The 23,505-nt window shown below is 40.3% G+C and overlaps 1 protein-coding gene across 1 annotated transcript in view; it reads left to right on the forward strand.

The window, feature by feature from the left end:
* Positions 1–23,505, forward strand: part of LOC126470238 (RUN domain-containing protein 1) — a 169,993-nt gene that overhangs the window by 84,031 nt on the left and 62,457 nt on the right. The window contains exon 8 of the mRNA XM_050097939.1: positions 10,113–10,249. Within this exon, the coding sequence (XP_049953896.1) occupies positions 10,113–10,249 (137 nt within the window). The remainder of the gene's footprint in view (positions 1–10,112; positions 10,250–23,505) is intronic.

The raw sequence follows: 23,505 nt of genomic DNA on the forward strand, positions 1-23,505 counted from the left end.
TTTTTTTTTTTTAGAAAAAAGGCATGGCTGGTTTCTTTCCTCATCCTTCCTTAATCCAAGTTTGTGCTCCATCTGTAATGACCTAGATGTCAGCAGGACGTTAAACCCTAGTCTTCCTTACATTTCATGAAGTTTCCTTTCTGTGCTGTTATTTTGATCAGTATCCAATAGTTTTCTGTAATGTTTAATGTTTTAGCAAAAGAGTAGTTGGTCTCTCTTATATGCAGGTGGGAATGAAGAAATTGAAGTTATAATAAACTGGAGGTGCTCTGTGTGCTACATGATGAACTTTATTGGTTTAAAGCTCATTCCTATAGTTATGCCTGTACTTTCAGAATACAAATGAACAGTCATTCTCAACTTAATTGAATGGCTTACAGAAAGATTTGAAGTCCAGCGAACTGAATTAAAAACAAAATGTATTGCTTTTCATTTTTTTCTCAAATTAGTAAGATTTTAACAGGCGAAACAACTGGTATTATTGTTACCCTCTTCTTTAAGTAATGACCAGCTATGATGAGTCCATTAATTTTCATGTCATCGCCCTTTTAACTATGCTCTTACAAAGTGCCTAAGGCTAATTAGTAAAAACCCTCACTGACATTAAAATGAACTTCCTTAACTTTTTATCACCTTCTCCTATTTCTGTATGTGGCGGAGGGGGGAAGGGGATGCAGTGATAAGATACCAGCCTTCTATTCAAGAGGACTGCACTTCAGATCCCTGCCCAGCCATCTGGATTTAGGTTTTCTGTGGTTTGCCTAAATCACTTATGTTAAATGCTAAGTAGGACACTTTGACAAGGACACATGCAATATTCTTCTACAACCTTACCTCACTCTGAGCATCCACTCTGTCACGAATGACCTTGACATCAAGTCTATGTTAATCTTCCCTCTTCCTCCTTCTTCCTCTTCTTCTTCTTCACATATGGAAAGACACAATTTATGATCATCTGTCATGTGTAGTAGTATACAACATAGAAGACTCTGAGGAGAACATATTGGAACAGTCACATCTGAAGGACACTTGTTTCTCTCTCTCTAAATATACATTCCACAATCTACCTTACTGTTTGCGTGGTGGAGAGTACTTCTGGTATCACCATCATTTCTGCAACTCCCTGTTCAGTTTGTAAATGGTGAAAGGGAAGAATGTCCAGGCTTGACAAGACATCCCTGTTGACACCCGCCACATAGGCCCTGGCATGAGAAGTAATTCAGGGCTACCATTGTATGCAGCAGCCACCACAAGATCCAACAGGATCTGTTCAATGTACTGCCTGGCAGTTATCCAATGCGATACCCATGAATCCATGAAACACATTTCAACTTCATATGAAGACCGATTCTGGTCATCTCTGCAGTGTGGCATCATATGGATACCACCAGAGCACTGCAAAGTGATCTCAGAAGGGCCGCTGGAGCTGCTGTCCCTGATCAGACTGTAGTGAACAGTTTATGAGAAAGGACCTTATGACCCAGACATCCTGTTTGAGTGCTTCACTTGATATGACAATATCTTGCAGCTCACCTTCAGGTCTGCCGTTCACATGTCAACTGGTAACTTTGTCACTGGTGAAACGTGTTATTCAGAAATGAATCCAGATATCCTCTGATGCAGGGTACTGACCATGTTTGTGTATGGGGCCCCATGGTGAGCAGTACCTGCCAAATATTTCTGTGATGTTGTTGGGAGGCTTCAGTGTTGACAGCCATAGAGATCTTCTTGTTGTCGACGGCTGCCTCTCTACCAAGCAGTACATTGAACATATCCTGTTGGACCACTGCTGCATACAGTGGTGGCCCTGAATTACTTCTAATGCCAGTACCTATGTGATGGCTGTCAACAGGGATGTCTTGTGAAGCCTGGGCATTGAAAAAATGGAATGGCTGGTGATGTGTCCCGACCTAAACCCCATCATACACATGTGGGACATGCCTGACAGATGTGTTTGTGGTTGTCCTTCTCCACAACAGATTCTTCAAGAACACTCACGAGCTCTCATTGAAGAATGGGAATGGATACCACAGGGTGACCCTGCAGACTTATATGGAGCATGCCACATAAGTGTGAGGCTGTGATTAACACTCACTGAGTAAATACACATTACTGAAGCTCTTGAAGTCCAATGAAAAGCAACCAGGATGATGGAATGAATGATTGTTTCCTCTTTGTTTTCGACACTTGTTTGACATTTCAGTTCTCTGTATGTACATGATCGAGAGTGTAATGATGTTGTGATGTGTGTTTAATTTGTGAAAGATAAATGTATAATTCGGTAGCATACCCAGTCCTCAATTATTGCTCGGTGGAGTATGGCAGACACCCAACCTCATGTTCCTCTAATTCTTTTGCACATTGTAAGGAACAATAAACTGCCACCTTCATCAATATCGGTTACATCGCTGGTGAAAGAAGCTAGAAGGAAGAATAGGAACAAAACTGAAATGGTTCTAAATAATTCTAAACAGAGCACTTTTCTCTCACATTGATGATCCTCCTCAAACAATGATGATTTTCATATCTACATTAATGAACTGAAAAGACCCTCAATGCATCCTGCTTGCTCCCTCTGCACTCATCCTTACCGTTTATCCTCCTCCCTATACCACCCCTTCTGACTGTTTCTTGTAGTATGTCATGCATAAAGCATGCTCTGTGTCTCAGATTCACCTGTGTTGTATACTGCTGTTTGCTCATTATTGGAGCAAATGTTTGTGTACTGCCCATGAGTTGTGGGCTAAATGGAGATCACAATGAAACAGGCATTTTGTGTAGACCAAATAACAATTCTTAATTTTATTTGTCATCTTTGTATAACTGCATGATGAAGGGGCCCAGACCAGTTTGTGGTGTAATGGAGTAAAGTACAAATGATCATACAGAACGTTTTTAAATAATTATTTTTAATCCTATTTCAGATGGGCTACACTGTTGTCTACACTGATAGGACCAAGTAAAAAGATTCATTTGGTTGGTCTGTTGTCTTCCCACAAGGTATCCTTAAAACATGCATATTGGAAGTGTTCTCATTCTCTGATGCTGATTAGTATATGACCTTTAGGTAACAGAGTGAATAAGACAAAAAGTGGGCCACAAATTGATCTCCTCTTACTCCCAGAATGCCTTTCAAATTGCCCAAGTTTTCTTGCCTGCAAAGACAGGAGATTGTAGGATATCATTTTTTATGCACCACAGCATATTGGAATTCAGCACAATGAGATTACAGATATAGTGACCAAGGCCACATTTCGATATACCACATTTCAATAAGTTTTATATTGTTAAGAAGGTCACATTTGGTTTCCTGGGTAATATGTTTGCTCTCCAAGGCAATAAGAGAATGAAAGTTCATCTAAATTATTTTACAGATATTTTTTATTTTTATTTTGCTATTTTTTGTCAAGAAAGATATATCACTACACCTAAGTACCTATAACTTAGTCTTTGCTGTTTCATTTTGACAGTGTTTTAAGCATAAGTTCGAAACCATCATTAAAGTAACACAGGGTGTATAAAAAAGAATCATCTGATTTTAAAAAAAAATCATAACTATTATGTTATTTGAGATATGTGAGTGAACAACATACTGTTGGAAAGAGAAAACTCTCGAGTTTTATATGGTTCCCGCTAAGTAGCAGCAGTGGGCACCCACTTCAGTTCTAGTGAAACGGTGTCGGGACAACAGAAAGCATTTTGTGTTCTATGTTTTGCACAGTGCGGATCAGTAATAACTGTTCAGCATTACTTTCATACTAGGTATGGTGTGGATCCTCCTACAGCACACAGCATTAGATGATGTCATTAACAATTCTGAGAAACAGGTTGTTTGTGTAAAGGCAAACTGCCAGGCCATCCCCGAGTGTCTGACATAGGTGTCAAATGCATCCACCATAATTTCACAAGGAGTCCACAGAAATCCATTCGCCATGCAGCTCGACAGTTCAACAGCTCAACATGCCCTTGATATCCATCTGGGGTGTGTTGCGTCGACATTTATACATGAAACTATACAAAATTCGGCTACTGCAAGCTCTTTCTGAAGGTGACAGACAACAATGTGTGGAGTTGTGTAATTTCGTTCTTGGCAAGATGGAGGATGACAGTTTTCTTCCATGCTTAGTGTTTAGTGATGAGGCAACATTCCATGTAAATGGAAAGGCGAATCTTTGTAATGGGAGAATATGGGGTACAGAACAACCACATGAAGTTGTACGACATGAATGGGATTCTCCAAAATTTAATGTGTTTTGTGTAGTTCCATGGGAAAAGATGTATGGTTCATCTTTCTTTGCCAAGAACACTGTTACAGGACTTATCTCGATGTGCTTGAGAACTCTCTTTTCCCACAGGTGGAGATTGATTCGAACGACTTCATTTACCAAAACGATGGGGCACTGCCACATTGGCATCTGGAAGTGCAGTAATTTTTAAATTGAAGTGTTACTGAACGATGGATTGGTCACACTGGAGCAAATGATTCAGCCTTACATTAGTGGCCTCCAAGCTCAATGGATCTGACTATATGTGATAATTTCTTGTGGGGGGTTTATAAAAGACTCTGTTTATGTGCCTCCTTTACCAACAACAATGAATGAACTAAGACCTCACATAACAGCAGCTGTGGAAGCTGTAACTGGAGACATGCTTGCTGCAGTGTGGGAACAATTTGAAACTTTCATGGATGACGTAGAAGGATAAATGTATCAATTTGAGGTAAGGGTCCAGAAATGACTGAGTTGGAAGTTATAAGGGAAAATTATTCTGAGACCTCTGGCAGTCAAATACATGAACCAGTATTGCTGTTGCCAAGATTTTAGGGTAGACAACTGTTAGAGGTGGCAGTATGGACAAAGACAAGGAAAGAGGTCTAGTAAACATCGGCTTTAAAATGCATACCTTAAGAACAATGAGCACTTGTCCATATTTGATACTGTGAAACACTTCTGCAGCAACTCTTTGGTTTCCATATTTTTGGAGGTACTATGGACCAAAACAAGAAAAATGGTCTTTTAAATGTATAGTTTAAGAGACGTGAGCACATGTTCAGTAGAAGAGATTTGTTTCACAGTATCAAAGATGAACAAGTGCTCATAGCTCTTGAGGTATGAGTTTTAGGGTCCACATTAATGAGACATTTTTTTCTTTTCTTGGTCCTCACTGCCACCTCTGAAAGTTACCTATCGTACAGTTCTAACAACAACAGTACTGGAACATGGGCTCCACTGCCAGAGGAATCGGAACAATTTTCACATATAACTTTCAACTTGATTTCTGGACCAGGATCACTTAGCTCAAATTGATACATTTACCCTTCTCCATTATCCCTTAAAATTTTTTGATCATTGTTTGAATTTGACATATTTTAATCAAGTTTGTGTCCAACAGTTGTAATTAGGGCTCTAACAACCATACTGTTTAGTATAGGGTGAGCTACATAAAACTGCCCCACAAAATAGAAGACTGACACAGAATTGACATGTGTTAAGATAAAGATTGCATGGATGTTTTCAGCAAGGTAGAGCAACAACAAACACTTCCTTAACAATCTTGTCACAAGTTCGTAAGATACTTGGTGAGGGGAGGACATTTGGTAGAGGCCGTGCAATCTCCAGGCCACCTTGATCACTGTTCTCTCTCCCTGTTATTATTACCTGTGGGGCAAATTGAAGGGTCAGGTGTACTCAAATAATCCTCACATACTGGAAGAGCTATAGCAAAACAATGAAAACACTATTGCTGCTATGTCTCAGGCAGAACATCCTCTGTGATGTTCAGTAACAAGGATAAATCCCTTGTTAGTCTTACTGTAAGTATTTTCTGGACCAGTTTTATTTTGCCCACCCTTTACTTAAAACTCCAGTGATGATGATGATGATGATGATCCATTTCTTACAAAATTGCACTTGAAATTCAGTGATGGCATACCAGATTGCAGGCTCTCCCTGTATGTAATGCTCTTACACATTGATTAATGTACCTATTGCATGTTGTGTCTGGGCTATGAGGCGTAAGTAATAGGTATTTCAGCTTCGTAAAGTCTGTGATCAAACAATGAGACATATGAAAACATATGATCAAGCATAAACCATTCAGACAATCAAACTGTATTCTACAGGGTATGTGTACTAATATTACATTTTTTAAAGTCCATCTTACAAATCAGCATGTACAGTTCTGGATTCCTAGACTATTGTCTGCTGTTTTAATATTGTGAGTGAAGTCTGTATACTGTATATTTTGATACCATTTCTGCTGTTCTTTAATATTTACAATCAGTATGACTTTGATTCCTTGGAAATGCCTGACACCTTATTAATGAACAATTTCTCACTACAATGAGTGAATATGATCAAACTGGTAAAATAATGTATGGAAATTTCTGGTTGAGAATTATGAATTATTTGGGAGTAAAGGAGATGACTCACTGAAAGGCAGACACGCTGCACTGTCGATAGGGTTACAAGCAGGAGGTACAGAGCTTGTCTAGCATTTGGAATGCACTTTCTTCTTCAAGCTTATAGGAAACACACACACACACACACACACACACACACACACACACACACACACACACACACACCTACCTATGTCCCTAAATTCCCGAAATTCGCTCAGTCGACTGCTAGCTCTTTCCTGGCCCACGGCAAGTGTACTGAGATTGGGTAGGGGTGTGAAATGGGGTGGGGTGAGTGATGGAGAGAGGCAGGAGGCAGGGAGGGGGGTTTGGGAGAAGCGGCTGATAGTAGAGTGGGGAGCTCTCTGACACACACTATTGGTTGGGGGAGTGGGGGGGCAGCAGGTTACCTTAGGCTTAGACCGACCAGGAAGTTTACTGGAGCAAAGGATGTGCTGTAAGGGTAGCTCCCATCTTCGCAGCCGAGAAAACTTGGTGGTGGTGGGGAGGATGCATATGACACGGGTTATAGAGCAGCCCTTGAAATCTCACATCTTGAACCACTGGGTGGTCCACCTTATTTTTGGCAGCATTTTGGCAGTGACTGTTCATTTCATTGGACATCTGGTTGGTTGTCATAGCAGTGTAAACTACTGTGCAGTGTTTGCAGCAGAGCTGGTATATAACATGGTTGCTTTCACAGGTGGCCCAGCCTCTGATGGGGAAGGATAAGCCTGTGATGGGACTGTAGTAAGTGGTGCTGGGTGGGTGGATTGGGCGGGTCATACATCTGGGTGTTCCACAGGGGTATGATCTTTGTGGCAGCAGAATGGGGGTGGGAGTGGCATATGGATGGACTAGAAGGTTGTGGAGGTTGGGTGGGTAGCGGAACACCACTTTGGAAGGGGTTGGAAGTATGTTGGGTAGGATGTCCCTCATTTCAGGGCATGATGATAGATAATAATCAAAGCCCAGATGAAGGACATGGTTCAGTTGTTCCAGTCTGGGGTGGTATTGGGTGATGAGGGGATGCTCTTTTGTGGTTGGTTCTTGGGAGGGATATGAGGATCAGGTGTGTGTAGGGATATGGCACAGGAGGTCTGAATGTGAATTAGGTTTTGAGAATATTGCTTGTCTTCAAAGGCCTTTGTGAGGCCTTCAGCATATCGGCTGAGGGAGTTCTCATCACTGTAGATGCATCTACCATGGGTGGCCAGGCTGTATGGAAGGGATTTTTTGGTGTGGAAATGGTGACAGTTGTCAAAGTGCAGGTAATGTTGGTGACTGGTGGGTTTGATGTGGACCCAAGGTGTGGATGGAGCCATCTGATAGTGGGATTACACTACCTGTCCCAATTCGTACCACCTGGATGGTGGAGTCTCCCACACTCCCAACTAACCATGCCCTGGTCATCTTCCAGTACTTGCTAACTTCCAACCTGGCCTCGCCATCCTTCCCCAGGTCCCTCTCTAAGAAAAATAACTACCTTTCAACAGAAGGAAGGATGGTCCTACACAACCTAAAAACAGATCCTGTCCTGATCATCCTCCCGGCAGACAAAGGTTCCACAACTGTTATGATGAACCGAAGTGACTACCTGTCAAAGGGCCTCCGCCAGTTGTCCGACACCTACTGCTGCAAACTCTGCCAAAGTGACCCTATCCCAGAAGTCCACCATAACTTCAGTCCCTGCTGAAATCCTTAGACCTTTCTCAGAACGTCTCCCCTGAATCCATCTCCCTAGTCGCCCCAACAACAGCCCACACATCCACGTTCTACATGCTCCCCTAAAACTACAAACCTAATGATCCTGGGCACCCCACTGTGGCTGGTTGTAGTGCCCCCACTGAAAGGATCTCAGCTCTTGTAGATCAACATCTCTAACCAATTGTGCAGAACCTAGCCTCCCACATTAAAGATACCAATCACTTCCTGCAGTGGCTCTCCACCATCCTTACACCATTGTCTCCGTATCTTTACTCTTCACTGTTGATGCAACCTTGTTATACACCAACATTCCACATGGCCGTGGCCTTGCCATGAGTGAACACCATCTCTCCCAACGCCCTGCAGTTTCCAAACCCTCCACTTCATTCCTTGTACACCTAAGCAACTACATCCTAACCCATAACTACTTTACCTTTGAATTGAAGATATACAAACAATTCATGGCACAGCTATGGCCACCCGCATGGCACCCTCTTATGCCAGCCTCTTCATGGGCCACGTAGAGGAAACATTTCTAATTTCCCCAAACCCCTGATCTGGTCCAGGTCTATTGATGACATCTTTATAATCTGGACCCAAGGCAAGGACACATTCCCAGCTATCGATCTCTTCCTCTCAGATGGCTCCATCCACACCTCAGTCCACACCAAACCCACCAATCACCAACAGTACCTGCACATTGACAGCTGCCACCCCTTCCATGCCAAAAAATCCCTCCCATACAGTCTGACAACCTGTGGTAGATGCATCTACAGTGATGAGAACTCCCCCTCCCAGTATGCTGAAGGCCTCACAAAGAACTGCAGGCCTAACTCACAAACAGATCTTGCATGTGATATCCTCACACACACACACCTGATCCTCACATCCATCCCAAGAACCAAACACAAAGAAGCACCCCCATTTCACCCAATACCATCCCGGGCAGGAGTGACTGAACTGTGCCCTTCATGAGGGCTTTGATTATCTACCCCATCAGAGGCCAGGCCACCTGTGAAAGGAGCCATGTTATATATCAGCTCTGCTACAACCACTGCACAGCATTTTACACTGGTATGTCAACTGGAATGTGCAGCCACCTCCATACTGCTGCCAAAAACAAGTTGGACCACTCAGTGCCACTACATGCAAGATTTCAAAAGGCTGCTTCACAACCTGTGCCATTTGCATGCACCACCAGCTTTTCTTAGCTGTAGAGATGGGAGCTATTCTTACAGCACAACCTTCACTCATGTAACCGTCCTGGTCTAAATCTAAGGTATGTCGCTGCCTCCCTCCCCCAGCCCCCCACCAAAGAGAGAGAGAGAGAGAGAGAGAGAGAGAGAGAGAGACACACACACACACACACACACACACACACACACACACACACACACACACACACACCATCCCCTCCCCAGCACCCCCACTCAATTTGTGCCGCCCCATCAGCTAGTTGTGTGCTGTTATCTCACGTTTAGACACTATGAAATCGTGTGGCCAGCCGTCTACCACCTGCCCCCTCTACCTGCACCCCTAGCTAGCCTAAAGATGGCTCCCCACTCCTCCACAAGCCACTAGAGCCTTCCCCCCAACCCCTTCCCTGCCTCCCACCTCTCTCCATCCCTCAGCCCCCCTCCCCCCCCCCACACCCACACCTCCACCTCCACCAGTACACACACTGTGGGTGAGGAAAGTGCTGGTAGTTGACTGAGCACAATGTAGGGAGACAGGTGCATGTGCAAGTGTGCGCTGTTTTTCCTACAAGTTTGAAAAAGGACGTGCATTCCAAAATCTAGCCAAGCTCTGTACCTTTCATTTGTGTCAATGATGATGCAGCGCATCTGCCTTTAGGTGAGTTGACGCCTTTATTCCTAAATAATTCAAACTGGTAAAATTAATGTTGTTAACCAGCTGTTTAAGTAGCACAGTAAACAGACACAACTGAATGTCTAGCTAAAATGTGGAATGTTGTAATATGCTTGTATAATTTGATTTATTCCAGATTCGAGAGGAAACTATTAATATAATGAAGAAAGCTGCTTCTCTTTTACACATGTTTGCTGCACTGCAGTTTGGATGTGGTACAGATAAATTTAGGAAAAACTCTCTAAAAAGAACTGTTAAGGCAAATCATTGGGGGTGAGTTTCATTTTGTAATAGTTCATGTAAGGTGTTCTCAGTAAGTATGGAAAGTTACGGATTTTGTTTGATTTCAAGTGGCTGAACAGTCTTCGTAAAATATATTCTTTGTGTCTTTTGCACTGCACCTCCCCTCCCCCCCTCCCCCCTTCTCCCCCAGCCCCTTTTTCTCCTCACTTCCTTCCCCACCTTTACGTTTTCTTTATTAATCCACCATCATCCACTTCAAATTTTTTCAGTGTTTAATTTGTTAATTTTCAGTTGTTACCAAATAACCTTATCTGTCTTTGCTGTGTACCCGATTGCACAAAGTGATTTATAATCCATCAATACATGCATAGTTATCCTTAGTCCTTGTGCAAGTGAACATAATTCGGGAGTCTGCCATTAAACTTCTGAAAAAATCAAATAATTAACGTATTAGCAAGGTTATTTCCATTCAGCTACACTTAATTCATGACAGTTAATTTATAATATGTTGTAGTTAGTGGAAACATGAGACAACATCTGTTTTCTAGTTACATGTAACCTTTGTCTGATTTTGCTGAAGCCGTGGATATTTGTTTGACTCCATTGCAGTGGTACACTCTTGCAGTGGGAGATGTCTGCTGATTAAAATGAATTTGCTGATACATGAATCTGTTTGCAGCTGCAATGTTAGTCACTTCATCAGTTTCTGATGGAACTTAAATACTGTTATTTACTTAAATGAATTCGAAAGTGGAGAATCGTTTGATGTTCTGTAAGTGTGTGAACACCATTCAAATGCACAAATATGGATGATAAATGTATGAAACTAAATTAGCGGCTTGTTTGTTATTGCAGGAGTAATGCAGGGAGATAAGTTTTCATGTATGTGAAAATTTGTCATAAATTCAGTACTAACTACTAATAAATACAGTTTTCATATCCCCACTGGGAAATTTTTCTGAAAATTATTGAAAGATTTGAAATGCTATTTGGCTATCTGTGACAGAAGAGGTGCAAAGTAATAAATTACAATGTTTTCAGTATTAACTTTTTGACGAATTCATAGCAAAAACATGACAGGGAAATATGAATTAATGCTTATAATTTGATGTCAATTGTAAACTTTCTGTGTTAATATTACCAGAAGAGGTAACATAAAATATATGAAGGATGGTATTGGTGAAGTTAACACACATCCAATTTTAAATACGCTCTAGAAAATCAACAGTTGATTTCATCTAACCTCTGCCCCCCCCCCCCCCCCCCCCCCCCCTCTCTCTCTCTCTCTCTCTCTCTCTCTCTCTCTCTCTCTCTCTCTCTCTCTCTCTCTTTTCCACACTCCCTTGTTCATAGATAATAATTTTAAGCACATATCAAGTTTAATGTAAATATAAATTCCAAGCACTCCTGAAATGGAAAGGTTGTAGTCATACTTTCAGTGATGTAATGTGGTTTTCTTGCTGGATACGGTAGTCCACAATGCATTTGATGCAGAAAAAGAACAGTGCACACATACAAATGAATGCAAATTCAGTGGAGGTGTCTTGTCTGCACAAGCTAGCACAAAACATGGTCCAAGACATTTCAGTTCAGGATTGTAATCACAAGATATGTTTGTCCACGGCACATAGGTAAATGTCCTATTCCAGAGTCCTACAAACACCACCACAACACACAAGGATACTAGTAGCCCTCTATTTGGGTTTACAGACACTTCTGATACAGCCACAAACTGGTGGTTTTGTCCAGTGGATTTGCTAATATCAACCTATCCCATATCACGAGATCAGACCAAGTGATATGAGTGGTGCATCGTCTGGTGGCGCCATTGCTGTTGTCTTCCACTGTATTGATTACCTCTTTCTGGATGCTTCCTGCTATAAATGCTGTGAACTTTCATCATTTCACCATCTTCTTCTTAACCACAGTTATTTTCATGAGATACAAGGTCCCACCTCCCTAAGCTCCGCTACCTGGCGGTGTGGTCTGAGGTGTCGGAAATGGTCTGCTGCTATCGGTGGTGGCAGTACCCAGTGGAGCTCGGGTGTACTTGATCACAGGTGGTTGTTACGTTGCATGAAGCAGACCCCATTGCTCCCCACATTCTGCATCATGTAGCTCCATACCAACGTTAGAATGCTGGGAATCTGTCCAAGGCCTTCCCAAAGGTGTCTACCTACACTGGTGTGCCAACTGTTTGAGGCACCAGGTAATCATGTGATGCTGCTAGGACCAAAACCAGTAATGTACAAAGGCAGTAGCCATGCAGAAGCTCTGCTGGTGAATTCCCTTTGACAATGTCCTGTAAGGTGCCAGAAAGAAGGTAAGGGTGTCCTTTTTGTTGAGACATGGCAGTGTTTTTTTCATCTGCATTTCAAGTGTGTTGAGCTGCGCCATCCGAGGATGGGTGGGATGCAGCAGTGCAGCAGTGCCACTTGCATTGCTATGCGTGCTGCAGTAGTGCTGGCTTTTTTACTTTGTCTCTGCTGAGATGTTGGGCCAGGGGATGCGGCCCCGCATGAGCAGCTTCATTCTTGTGAGACCCCCGTGGTTGGCATAGAACATGCAAATACGAGAGACCACAGGGCCACTGCCCAGCCTTGATCGTTGTCTATTGTGCAGAGCAGAACACCCTATGAGACCTGCGACTGCTGTTGATTGAAGTATATTTTCAGTCTGTGCTGCATAAAATATAAAATTTTGTGGAGGACAGGATCTTGTGTAGTTGTGGTCACCTTCATGGCTGTGTCTCAAAGAGAATTCATATTTGTTGAAGTTCTGCATAAATGACAAAACACATTGATTCTGTGGAATCAAAGGTAGGATTCAGGCCAGTGGATAACATCAGTTGAGCATCTACATTTTTGAGCTGGATTGTTGGGAGGCAGTAAATAAAGTGCTGATACTTGCTGAGAAATACCACCAATGTGTAGTGCAACTTGTTTTTACTGCCAGACAAAGCAGCATGGGATTTGTGGTTTGTTCATTCTCTAAAGAAAGGAATGCAACTTCTGGGCACCAGAACAGTGGGAAGAGGCTCGTCACTTGTTCTCACTGTAATTAATTTGAGCTGAGGCCAATGATTTGGAAGTGAATGGGATAGATTGTTAAGATCTATCTGGAGTCTTATTCAATGGAATTGTGCCAATGTCATGTTGGGCGGCATTTATTGCTATTGCCATAACTCATGCCAGAGCCTGTCACAAGCAAACTTTGAGTTCTGAAAAGATTGGTGACATTCTGTTGTCCACTCAACTTTTCTACCTTTTTTCTGACGATCATTTAGTGGCTGAGTTGTTTGTTAGGCCAGTGAGATGAATTTTCTATGGTGATGTATCTTACTTAAAAAGGGTTGTCACTAATTGATGTCAGTAGGCAGAGGTAACCAAATAATTTATTCCAGATGTTTCTGAGGTGATTGAAAACAATTTGTACTAATGATATCACACAGATATTTGATTTCAGGTTTGAAAAATTCACGTTCATCTGTAGGCATATCTATGACAATATGAAGACACAATGGAATTACATACCTCAGCAGCAACTGGGCACTGATTGAAAATCAATGGGGGAATTTGAAAATTTTTGCTGGACCAGGATTTGAACCCGGATCCTACTTACTAGGAAGATGTTCTGACCACATAGCTGTCCGGACACAGTGGTCATTGCAACTGCACGGACTACCCTGTTACACCTCCCATCAGACCGAAATTCTCAACTTATCTGCACACTACAAATGTAGTGCCCCTTGCCCATTATCCTCGGTATTCATGGCATTTCGCTGATTCCTATAAGAGTTCAAGCCTGAAGAGATTGTTGGCCATCTGGCCTTAATTATTTATACAGTGTACGTGCTGTCTGTTCTTTTGGACATGTCCAAAAGAACAGGCACCACATTTATAAATATGACAACATTGTCCAAGCAGTTTGCGCAACAGACAATGCCACTTGTTAGTTGTTACTAGAGTGCTACTTATGCCATGTGGTAACCGATTGTAATGGTAAAGGCTAAATGGTGTGTTGATTACCATAAATTCTCCAGACTCATCATCTGACTGCAGCTGAAATATACTTCTGACAAGTCTGCCTTGGAAAAAATATTGTCCATTGGTGATTGTCACCATCAGCTCCTCAGTTTGTGTAATCTGGTATTTGTCTAAGACTGGTTGAGCATTTATTGTGGCTTTAAAGTCGTAATATATGTGGTGTCAACCATCTGTTCTCCCTCCCTCCCTCCCTCCCTCCCTCCCTCCCTCCCTCCCTCCCTCCCTCCCTCCCTCCCTCCCTCCCTCCCTCCCCCCCCCCCCTCCTTCCCTCCCTCCCTCTCCTTTTTTTTTTTTTATAGTGTAGGTATAGCCCACTGAGATGTACAAATACGTCATTCTTTTTATTAAGTCTAAGTCCTACGTGAAAACATTGAGCATTGCAACTGGGATGCAGTATGCCATACAGAAACAGTGTTTAGCTGATGGCTTTAACAAAATGTGGACAGATAAATTCTTGGAATATCTTAAACCTGACTTAAATAATTCAGAAAATACTGAGCACAGTGATTCAATGTTGTTTAAGGTAGTTTTGTTGGAATTACAAGTGTTTCATCTAATATTTGAAAACCACATGCTTGAAATGCATTTAGAGCACAAATATTTGTAAATGTGTCAGAAACCACAACGTAGAAAGTTAGGCAGTGTGTTACATACTTGTGCATGGTATATAAAACACAACAGCCATGTAAAGAACTTTGTTGATGGTTGTAATTTATAAACCATTGATCAGATGGGTGTGTCTGGGGAATTCCAAGCTTATCATAAATTGGTGTAGTGATGTCAACTTGCAGCTCAGTGATGAGCACCTTTAAAAGCTATACTGGAATGGTATCAACTTGTTGTCACAAGAGGTTTACACTCAGGCATTATTGCTATTTTCTGACTGGTGTGTTGTTTGATTGTTGTGTGGCCCACAATATAAAAACTGTGTCTCCAGGTGTGGGCATCAAGAATGTGGATGGTGGTATCAGGTTTAAGTTTTATGTTACCAGAAGTAGTTATATTTTCTTGTCACCACTGACAAATCTGTATAAATTTTCGTCATGGGCATAGCAGTGTGCAGTTTCTATTAACACAGAACAAGATCAGTGCCTGCATAAAAATGACTGCAAAGTCACCCAAGCAGCCTGGTCAGCAAAGTCTAGCACAAAATGTGGTCCAAAAAATTTTTAGTGAAGTCCATAATCACAAGCAAAATTCATTCACTTCCATCATTTTGGAGTCTGCATCTGAGCTGCTGCTGTCTTTGTGGGATACCAGAAAATGTGTTATTTTTTAAAGTCTTTCATCATGTTTCACATCTTAGTGAGCAGTTCATGATCACTAGTTTTTGCACCAATGTTGTGGATTGAACTCCAAAAGCTCTGCTATTTTTCATAGAGTAACAGGAGGAGCCACTGGCATTTGTGACCTATCTTTCAGAGAGAGTCATTATATTTAACAGTCTCATTGGTGGTAATTACGAGGAAGTTGGCTTGTGTGCTGCTTATGGATTTCACCCTCTTTATTTTTCCCTCATTATCATAAATGATACAAGGGAATGCACAGATCACTATCTTACACACTAAACATTTATAACACACATATTCATCATAAAGGAAATGTGACTGTGAGCACAAAGAAAGCAATGTTTCAAATTGGGTAGTGGATTGTACTGCATAAATTATGTATAACATAATGTGCATCTTCATATTTTTGTGGTGTAATAGCTGATCCATTAAATTTTGGGGGTATAGTCACATAAACACTATTTCTTCTTCTTCTATTTTGGACATACACCTTTCAGCCACCTAAAGAGTGATCCGACAGCGACAACTTCTTCTTCTAATATTAGTGTTTATTTGACTGCACTCCCAAAATTTAATGGATTATTTATGACATCTTTCATGTTCCATAAAGCAGTGATCTTGCAAGAAATGTTGTTATGAGATGTTAGTTGTAGTGTCAGGTACTGGTAATCACACTGTCTTCATTGTTAAGGAGGAACTAGAAAGTGTATTCAGTAACCAGATATGCTCTCTTTTGAAGTTCAACAAGAGATCAGTAGAAAAAAATGAGCTATAGTGAGGTAGGTTACTCAACAGGAGGGACATGCACTCAGTATTCTTCAAACTCAGTTCCCCCCCCCCCCCCCCCCCTCCAATATACAACTGTTGCCATCAGCTATCTCTGTGGACACTTTTGTTGTTGGATTTTTAGCCTGCAGGGTTGATACTTTTATACAGAATGGAGTGAAGTGCAAACTGTTGACTTGCCATAGTGACAGATATTTTAAAATTTTTCAACCACGCAGTTGGTCGATGCAGTTTGTTTTCACTAAAGAATGTGAATGAGTTCCAGGTGTGGGATGTGGTTGTTTGGTATAAGATGTCAGGTTAACCAGTACATGTATACTGGTGATTGACATCTCCAATGGGCTAAGTTTGCATATACCAGCCGCCACCCTGTGCTCATCTTTATTGCTGCCTAAATTTTATTGTCTTCCACAATAGTGCCTTCAGTTTCTCACATCTCCATGTCAACATCAATTCTGATAAACATCACCTATGCAAAAGTGCTTTGATTTGTTAAATTAAATTACGAGCTTACTTTCCCCGTAGTCTACATTTTCTGTACCATTAATAAGTAATTTCATTCATCTAATACATTTGGACACCATATGTACTAATCGAATGCTATGCGTTTGATGATTCACGGTGAATGTCATATAGCTGGATGGTTACATTTACATGCTGATGAAGTCATTGACGTTTTTTTCCAGATCAAGATTTTAAAAGAAACTGCTTGGGGCTTGTGAATCAAGAATTATCATTACATGTATTTTACCTCTGATTGACTTGTTAGGTATATTCATCTGTGTGGCACATACTGGACTTCAAAACACACTTCTGTTGGTGGACTTATAAAGGTGATACTGCAGTTTCTCACAGAAATTTTTGTAAGATAACTGAAAATGGCTACCACATGTAGGACATATTTTGGGTTGTAGCTTTGTCATAGAATTTCAGCATTCATGTTGGCAAATGATTATGCTCTCATAGTTTCTCCTGCAATAGTGACTTGTTACTTTTACACCACTGCTTTTGACCAGTTATGGTAGACATCCAGTATTGCTCTGTTTTGCTTTCTTGTGTGGAGGATCTTTATCAAAATACTGTAATTTTACACTCGACTTTCATTTTACTTTTGTTCATTGTCACTATAAAAAAATTATTCTTCAATTTATTTTTATTTATCTTTTTTAAATAGTTTTTAAACTATTTCAGGTAGAAGTCGAATATGTCAGGAGAAAATATATTATCCTTGTTTCTGTGCTACCCAGTGGTCTCTTATTGAAGGAAACTTGCGTAAAACTCTTAGGAAACTTTGTGTAAAAATTAAATCATATTCCATCAAAAATACAATTTTGTTTCAGAAAATGATGACACTCTGAAGAAGATAGTTTGGATCATAAATTTTGCTGGAGAGATAAGTGATACTGATAGACTCAGATTTTTACACTGATGAATACAAGTCACATAACTTTGCAGCAATGACTTCTGAACTGACCGGAGTTTAGATAGAAGTGGTGGCAAGCAGAAAAGAGGGTTTCTTGGACTTAAAGAGTACTTCTTAGGTCACATCATGCTCCATTCCAGATGTCGTACATTATGAACAACTGACAGGTTTTGGAATGATATTATAGTTGTAACTAGCTGATTTATTTTACTGCTAGAATTTCATGTGTAAATGGTGAGGGGACAGTACAGGCATGTGGATGTGAAGCAATTAGTCAGTGATGAAGGTGTGCATGCTCACGTAGGTATCCACAGTGACTCTAGTGAACTGAAGGTTGAACACTGCTGAGGCCGACAGGCAATACGGTGACTTCAGCAATCACTTTATATCTTTCCTATTTTTTTTCACATTGCTCAGGGAAATTATGTTGATTCCTAGATGTGGTGGTGATTTTGGAGCTGTTCTGCACCCAAAATGGATGTGAAACTTTTCACTACTGTGCAGAAATGCTGTCCTCAGTCTTTTTCCTTCACTTGCTCATACAGCCCGTATCAAACTGCAGATTTTACATCAGAATCATAATAATAGTTAACCATTATCTGTGGATAAAGAAATCATGTGATGACGTGCTGAATATAAATTCAGTTTTACGCAGCAGAGCTAACACAGTGCTCTCTGAAGAACCCAACCCTGCTGTATTGTAGGGGTGCACATTTATAGTTAATCTTTGAAGCTAACTACATCAGCCAGAAAAAGATAATATCATTTAGAAGATAACAAGATAGAAGATAACAAAAAAGTGTAAAATTTCAAGGTCGAAAAGGTGTCCTCTCCAGGGATTTTAGCCTTCTCAAGCTCTTCTGTGTGGAACACAGCCTCACATGCAGTTGAATAGCTATGCATTCCACAGTCCAGTTGGTCTGACTACAAAATAATGTGACAAACTGAAAAGATGAGGACTGTCTTGGTTCAGTCCTAGGCAGTTAAAATTTGATTATTCTGGTCAATTTGAGGATCGGTTTGGGAGATTTGTCACATTTGTCCAGTTGAATGCTGGCACTATGCAACACTTTCTGTAACTGACCCAAAAATGTAGATTTTGAAACACAGTTCATTTAACTTTAGTTATGCTGATCGGCATTAAGAGCAGAAAGCATGGAAGTAATGGAATAACTCCTTTAACGTGGTCAGATGTGAACTATGTTAGTAATTGAAGTGTTAGAGATGTCATGAAAGTTGAATAAGGGTTTCTTAAAATTTATCCCCTGTTTCCATTTTGTGGAGCATTAAAGTGACATTTTATGTTGGTTATTTTTGTCAATATCTGGCAGGATTTTCTCAGTCGTTTAGAATTTTTATATTTCAGGTTTCTAATTTCATTGTCAGCCTAAAATTAGTGGAATATAATAAATTTTTTGTGAATATTTTCCATCTATGTTCCTTAACTCATTGGTTACCCTGCTGATATAATTTTAGACTGTCGAATCAAAATGGTAGCATTCATATTTGTATTAATATTATCAAAAGACTTCATACACTATTGGAATTCACATACTGTTTAGGTGTCAAAGGAATCTACCTTAAAAGTACTAAGTGGATAATCATCAATCCCTTGACATACAAATAGTTTTGTATGCATTTTGTCAAAATTAGTATTCAGGGAACAACAGATTCTCAAACTCAGCAAACTGGATATAGCAAAAATCGCAGTTTTAGAATTTGCTCCCTCTTGGATAAATTTCTGTGGACACCTGTGCATGTTCACCATATATGAAATGGGAGACGGACATCTCTACTGTATGATGACCACAGAAACTTCCAGTGTGTTACTATGAGAGGGGGATAATTATTTGTACCAGAAAATTATATGAAGACTTATGGGTGTTGCCTTCACTTACATCAACATGTATCTTTCTTCTTGTCCCATTGGTGTTGGAGCTTGACAAGGATGACTGTTAGTAAACTTATGAGACGTATATGAGAGGAAGTGAATTGTTGCTGGCCTCTTCTTGGCACTTATGCTCTCAGAAATTCAACAGTAAGCCTCTCAGTGATACAAAATGCTTCTCTTGTAATGTCTGTAAACTGCAGTTTGTTGAGTAACACTCACCATCCTGTAAAGAAAAGCACTGCTCTTTGTTGGATCTTCTATGTACTCCAATAATCCAATAAGATAAGGATCCCAGATTGCTGAGCAAGATTTGAGAGTGGGCTGAGTAAATGTTTTGGGAGCCACTTATTTTTTGTATGAATTACGTTTCCTTAAGATCCTTCCAATGACTCTCAGCTTGGTACCTGCTTTTCCTACTAGTCGTTGTATGCGATCATTTCACATTAGGTCAGTCTGGGCAGGTACTCTCTGGACTTTTACGTTTGTTATACATTGACAGCGACTTATTGCTAGTAGTATAATCAAATAGTAATGGGTCTGTTTGCATTTATATATGCAATATCTTACAATTATATATATTTGGGATCAATTACCATGTGGTGCACCAATCATTGATCCTCTACAACTATTCCAGCGTTTCACTACAGTCATCTGGCATGGATAATGACATCATCTGGAAACAACTTCACAGATATTCCAACATTGTCCAGTAGATCATTTATGAATATTGTAAAAAGTAATATACCTATAATCCTTGGGATACTCCCAAAATTACCTTTACATCTGTCAATATAATCTCATTAAGAACAATGCGTGTACTCCTATCCCCTAGGAAGTCCTGAATTCAGTCACCTGACATCATACTTGGTAAGTTTGTCTTTTGTTCACTAAACAAAAATGTTGGACTGTATTGAGTATCTTCCAGAAGTCAAGGAACACAGCATCAACTTGGGAACTGTTATCTTCATCTGCCTGGCTCTTATGGCTGAACAGAGTGAGCCATGTTTCAGAGCTCTCTGGTAATGGAATTCATCTTGATTTTTATAGAGTAGAATAGAAAATATATTCCGTAATTCTAGAACAGACTGATGTCAGTGATAGAGGTCTGTAATAAAAGAAAGAACTGTATTATGATATTCACACAGTGAAACAATTTTGGAAGACTGAATTCAGTAATTCAGCCTTCTCTCCATCTACCATTCTGGTGACAATACAGCCATTGAGTAACTAAATAGAAGATTTTTGATCTTCTTACTGACTTTATGCAAGACAAAAACTTAAAGAGTTTTAATAAGATCAGTTTTTGAAATTTTTCTCTCAAATTCACAGAACACATCTCAGATTTCTCTCATTATGCTCATCTTGATATCATTCAGCATTTATTTTTGCAGCCATAATCAAGATGGCACCAGGTAAAAGTGTACAAATTGCCAATCGTGCAGTTCCAACGAATTTTGACCATAATAAGTGCAAAATATGTTCAAGAAGAGTTATACGAGGTGTTCTGTGTATTAACTGTAATTACTGGTACCACGAAAAATGCGTCAAAGTTAGCCTGAAATACTTTAACAGTGAAGATCAGTGGACATGCATCATACTAGCTACAGAATCCAAAGTAAACAATATGCTAAAAATGCAAGATCACATAATTACGTTGTTGAAACAAGAAGTAATGGTCCTCAGCCTCAAGCATGAAGGCCTACTGATGAAATATCAAGAACTATTAGTGAAGTGTAATGAACTGGAACTGACAGTAACCAATAAACCCACGAACAATGAACTCGTTATCCGCACCCGAACATAAATATCAGTAACAAAAACTGGTGTTTGACAGGACAGCATGCTATGAGAAGCAGTCAAGCCGTAAATCACGCTCAGAGTGCAATCCTGAATCCTAACAGAAATCATGGGTGATCGTAGCCCTGTACAATCAGCATGTAAACAAAGTGCCATGGAAAACAAAGCTAATATGAGGGTAGGCCTACATGAATTGGATCCAGAAAGTGATTATAGAATTGTAACTTCTGATAACCACCTGGTGCAAGATGCTAGCAAGGTCAATTTACAGTCTAACATTGCACAAGATCTTATGCAAAAATTAACACAAATGAACATAATTGCTCAAGCATCAATATATGTGCAGGACAAAAATGAAAGAAATTCCAGAATGTTACATAGCAAGAAAATCTCAGGAAAAATGAAAGTACAACTATTAATTGACAATCATGGAAGAGACAGTGCTTAAATACTGCAAGACAAACAAGGGTCCTCATACCAGGTAAAAAGCATAGTAAAACCTGGCACTCCACTAAAAGAGATGGTAAAAAACGCAGAAAATTTGACAACAAGCTTCAGTACACGTGATACTTTGATTGTAATTTGGGGGGGGGGGGGGAGGGGGGGGGGGGGTTCTAACGAGACAGACAAACCTCTTGATCTAATGATGAAACATGTGGTAGAACCATTGGAACCAGTACTCGCTCTAAGTCACAAAATGAATATCATTATCCATCCTATACCCAGGAGATATGATGCTCATAATTTAAATAGTAAAATTAATACTGCAAACCTCCACCTGATTCAAGCACTGAATTTAGCAAAACATGCATACGAAAAAAGAATTGCTGTGAACTTTGAAATAGAGAGACTAGCCAGAAACCACTTCAGAACACATGGTTTCCACCTAAACAAATGTGGCGAGGAGATTATCTACAATAGACTGGCCTTCCTGACAAGTATGGGAGACAATAAGAAACCAAAAGTCAGAAACCATAAACAGATGCTTATGAGCAAATGGATCAAGACAAACAAGATGGGAAATAAAAAGAGTAATAGTGGCCATACTGTGCAAACTACTCTAGACAAATCACAGAGACGAAACACAAACCCCCCTGCCCTTCAAAAAGGTCAGGAACCTGAAAGGATCAATAATGTTATGGTGAACATTATTGAGACAGCCCTCTAAAATGACAATGTGATGCCTTAGTAGTGTGATGTGCATGTGGGTAGTTTTCAGGACCACCTGGAAGATGAGTCGGCTGCCAAGGACGACCAACAGAACCCGCACAACTGCTCGGAAATCAACATATCTGGAACACAGCACAATTTAAACTGAAGTTCAGTGACACAGTAAATATGACTTCGAGGCCCCTAAGTAAACCCCACTCAGGCCTTGAAAATCTATTATCACAATGTCCAATGCTTAAGCAACAAAACTGATGACTTAAGCATTTTGCTGACCAGCGAACTAAGTAGTATGCCTAGCAGAGCACTGGCTCTGCACTGATGTAGTTAAGTTAATCTCACTATCAAATTTCAAATAGTGTGAACACTACTCAAGATCAAATGATGGACATGGTGGGGTTGCCAGCTTGAATATAGCCCACTTCCTACCCTAAAGGAAATAGTACAGACGAGATCTTTGAATGTGCAGCCATAAAGCTTACAGATCTAAATCTAATTGTAGCTACAATTTCCCATCCCCCCTCAAGTAATATTGATGATTTTCTGTTAAAAATGGACTTGTTTCTATCCAAAATAAGTCAGTGGACACAAGGATGTAATTATATGTGGTGACTTAAATATAGACTTTCTCACCCACAACAGAAACAGGGAGACATTGATTAACATTGCAAAAACTTATAATCTGCATGGCCCTGTAAATGAGCCCAATAGAATAACACCCACATCCAAGACAGCTCTAGATAAAATTTTTGCAAATAGAAATAACTTAACCCAACACTAGAAGTACACAATGCAGGATTCAGCAACCACCACACTGTCATTCTAAAGGTCAGTGTTAGCAAAGATACCTCAAACCCAGTCCCACCTAAAATGTTACAAAGGTTTAT

Source organism: Schistocerca serialis, chromosome 3, assembly GCF_023864345.2.
Source record: "Schistocerca serialis cubense isolate TAMUIC-IGC-003099 chromosome 3, iqSchSeri2.2, whole genome shotgun sequence".
NCBI classification, from domain to species: domain Eukaryota; kingdom Metazoa; phylum Arthropoda; class Insecta; order Orthoptera; family Acrididae; genus Schistocerca; species Schistocerca serialis.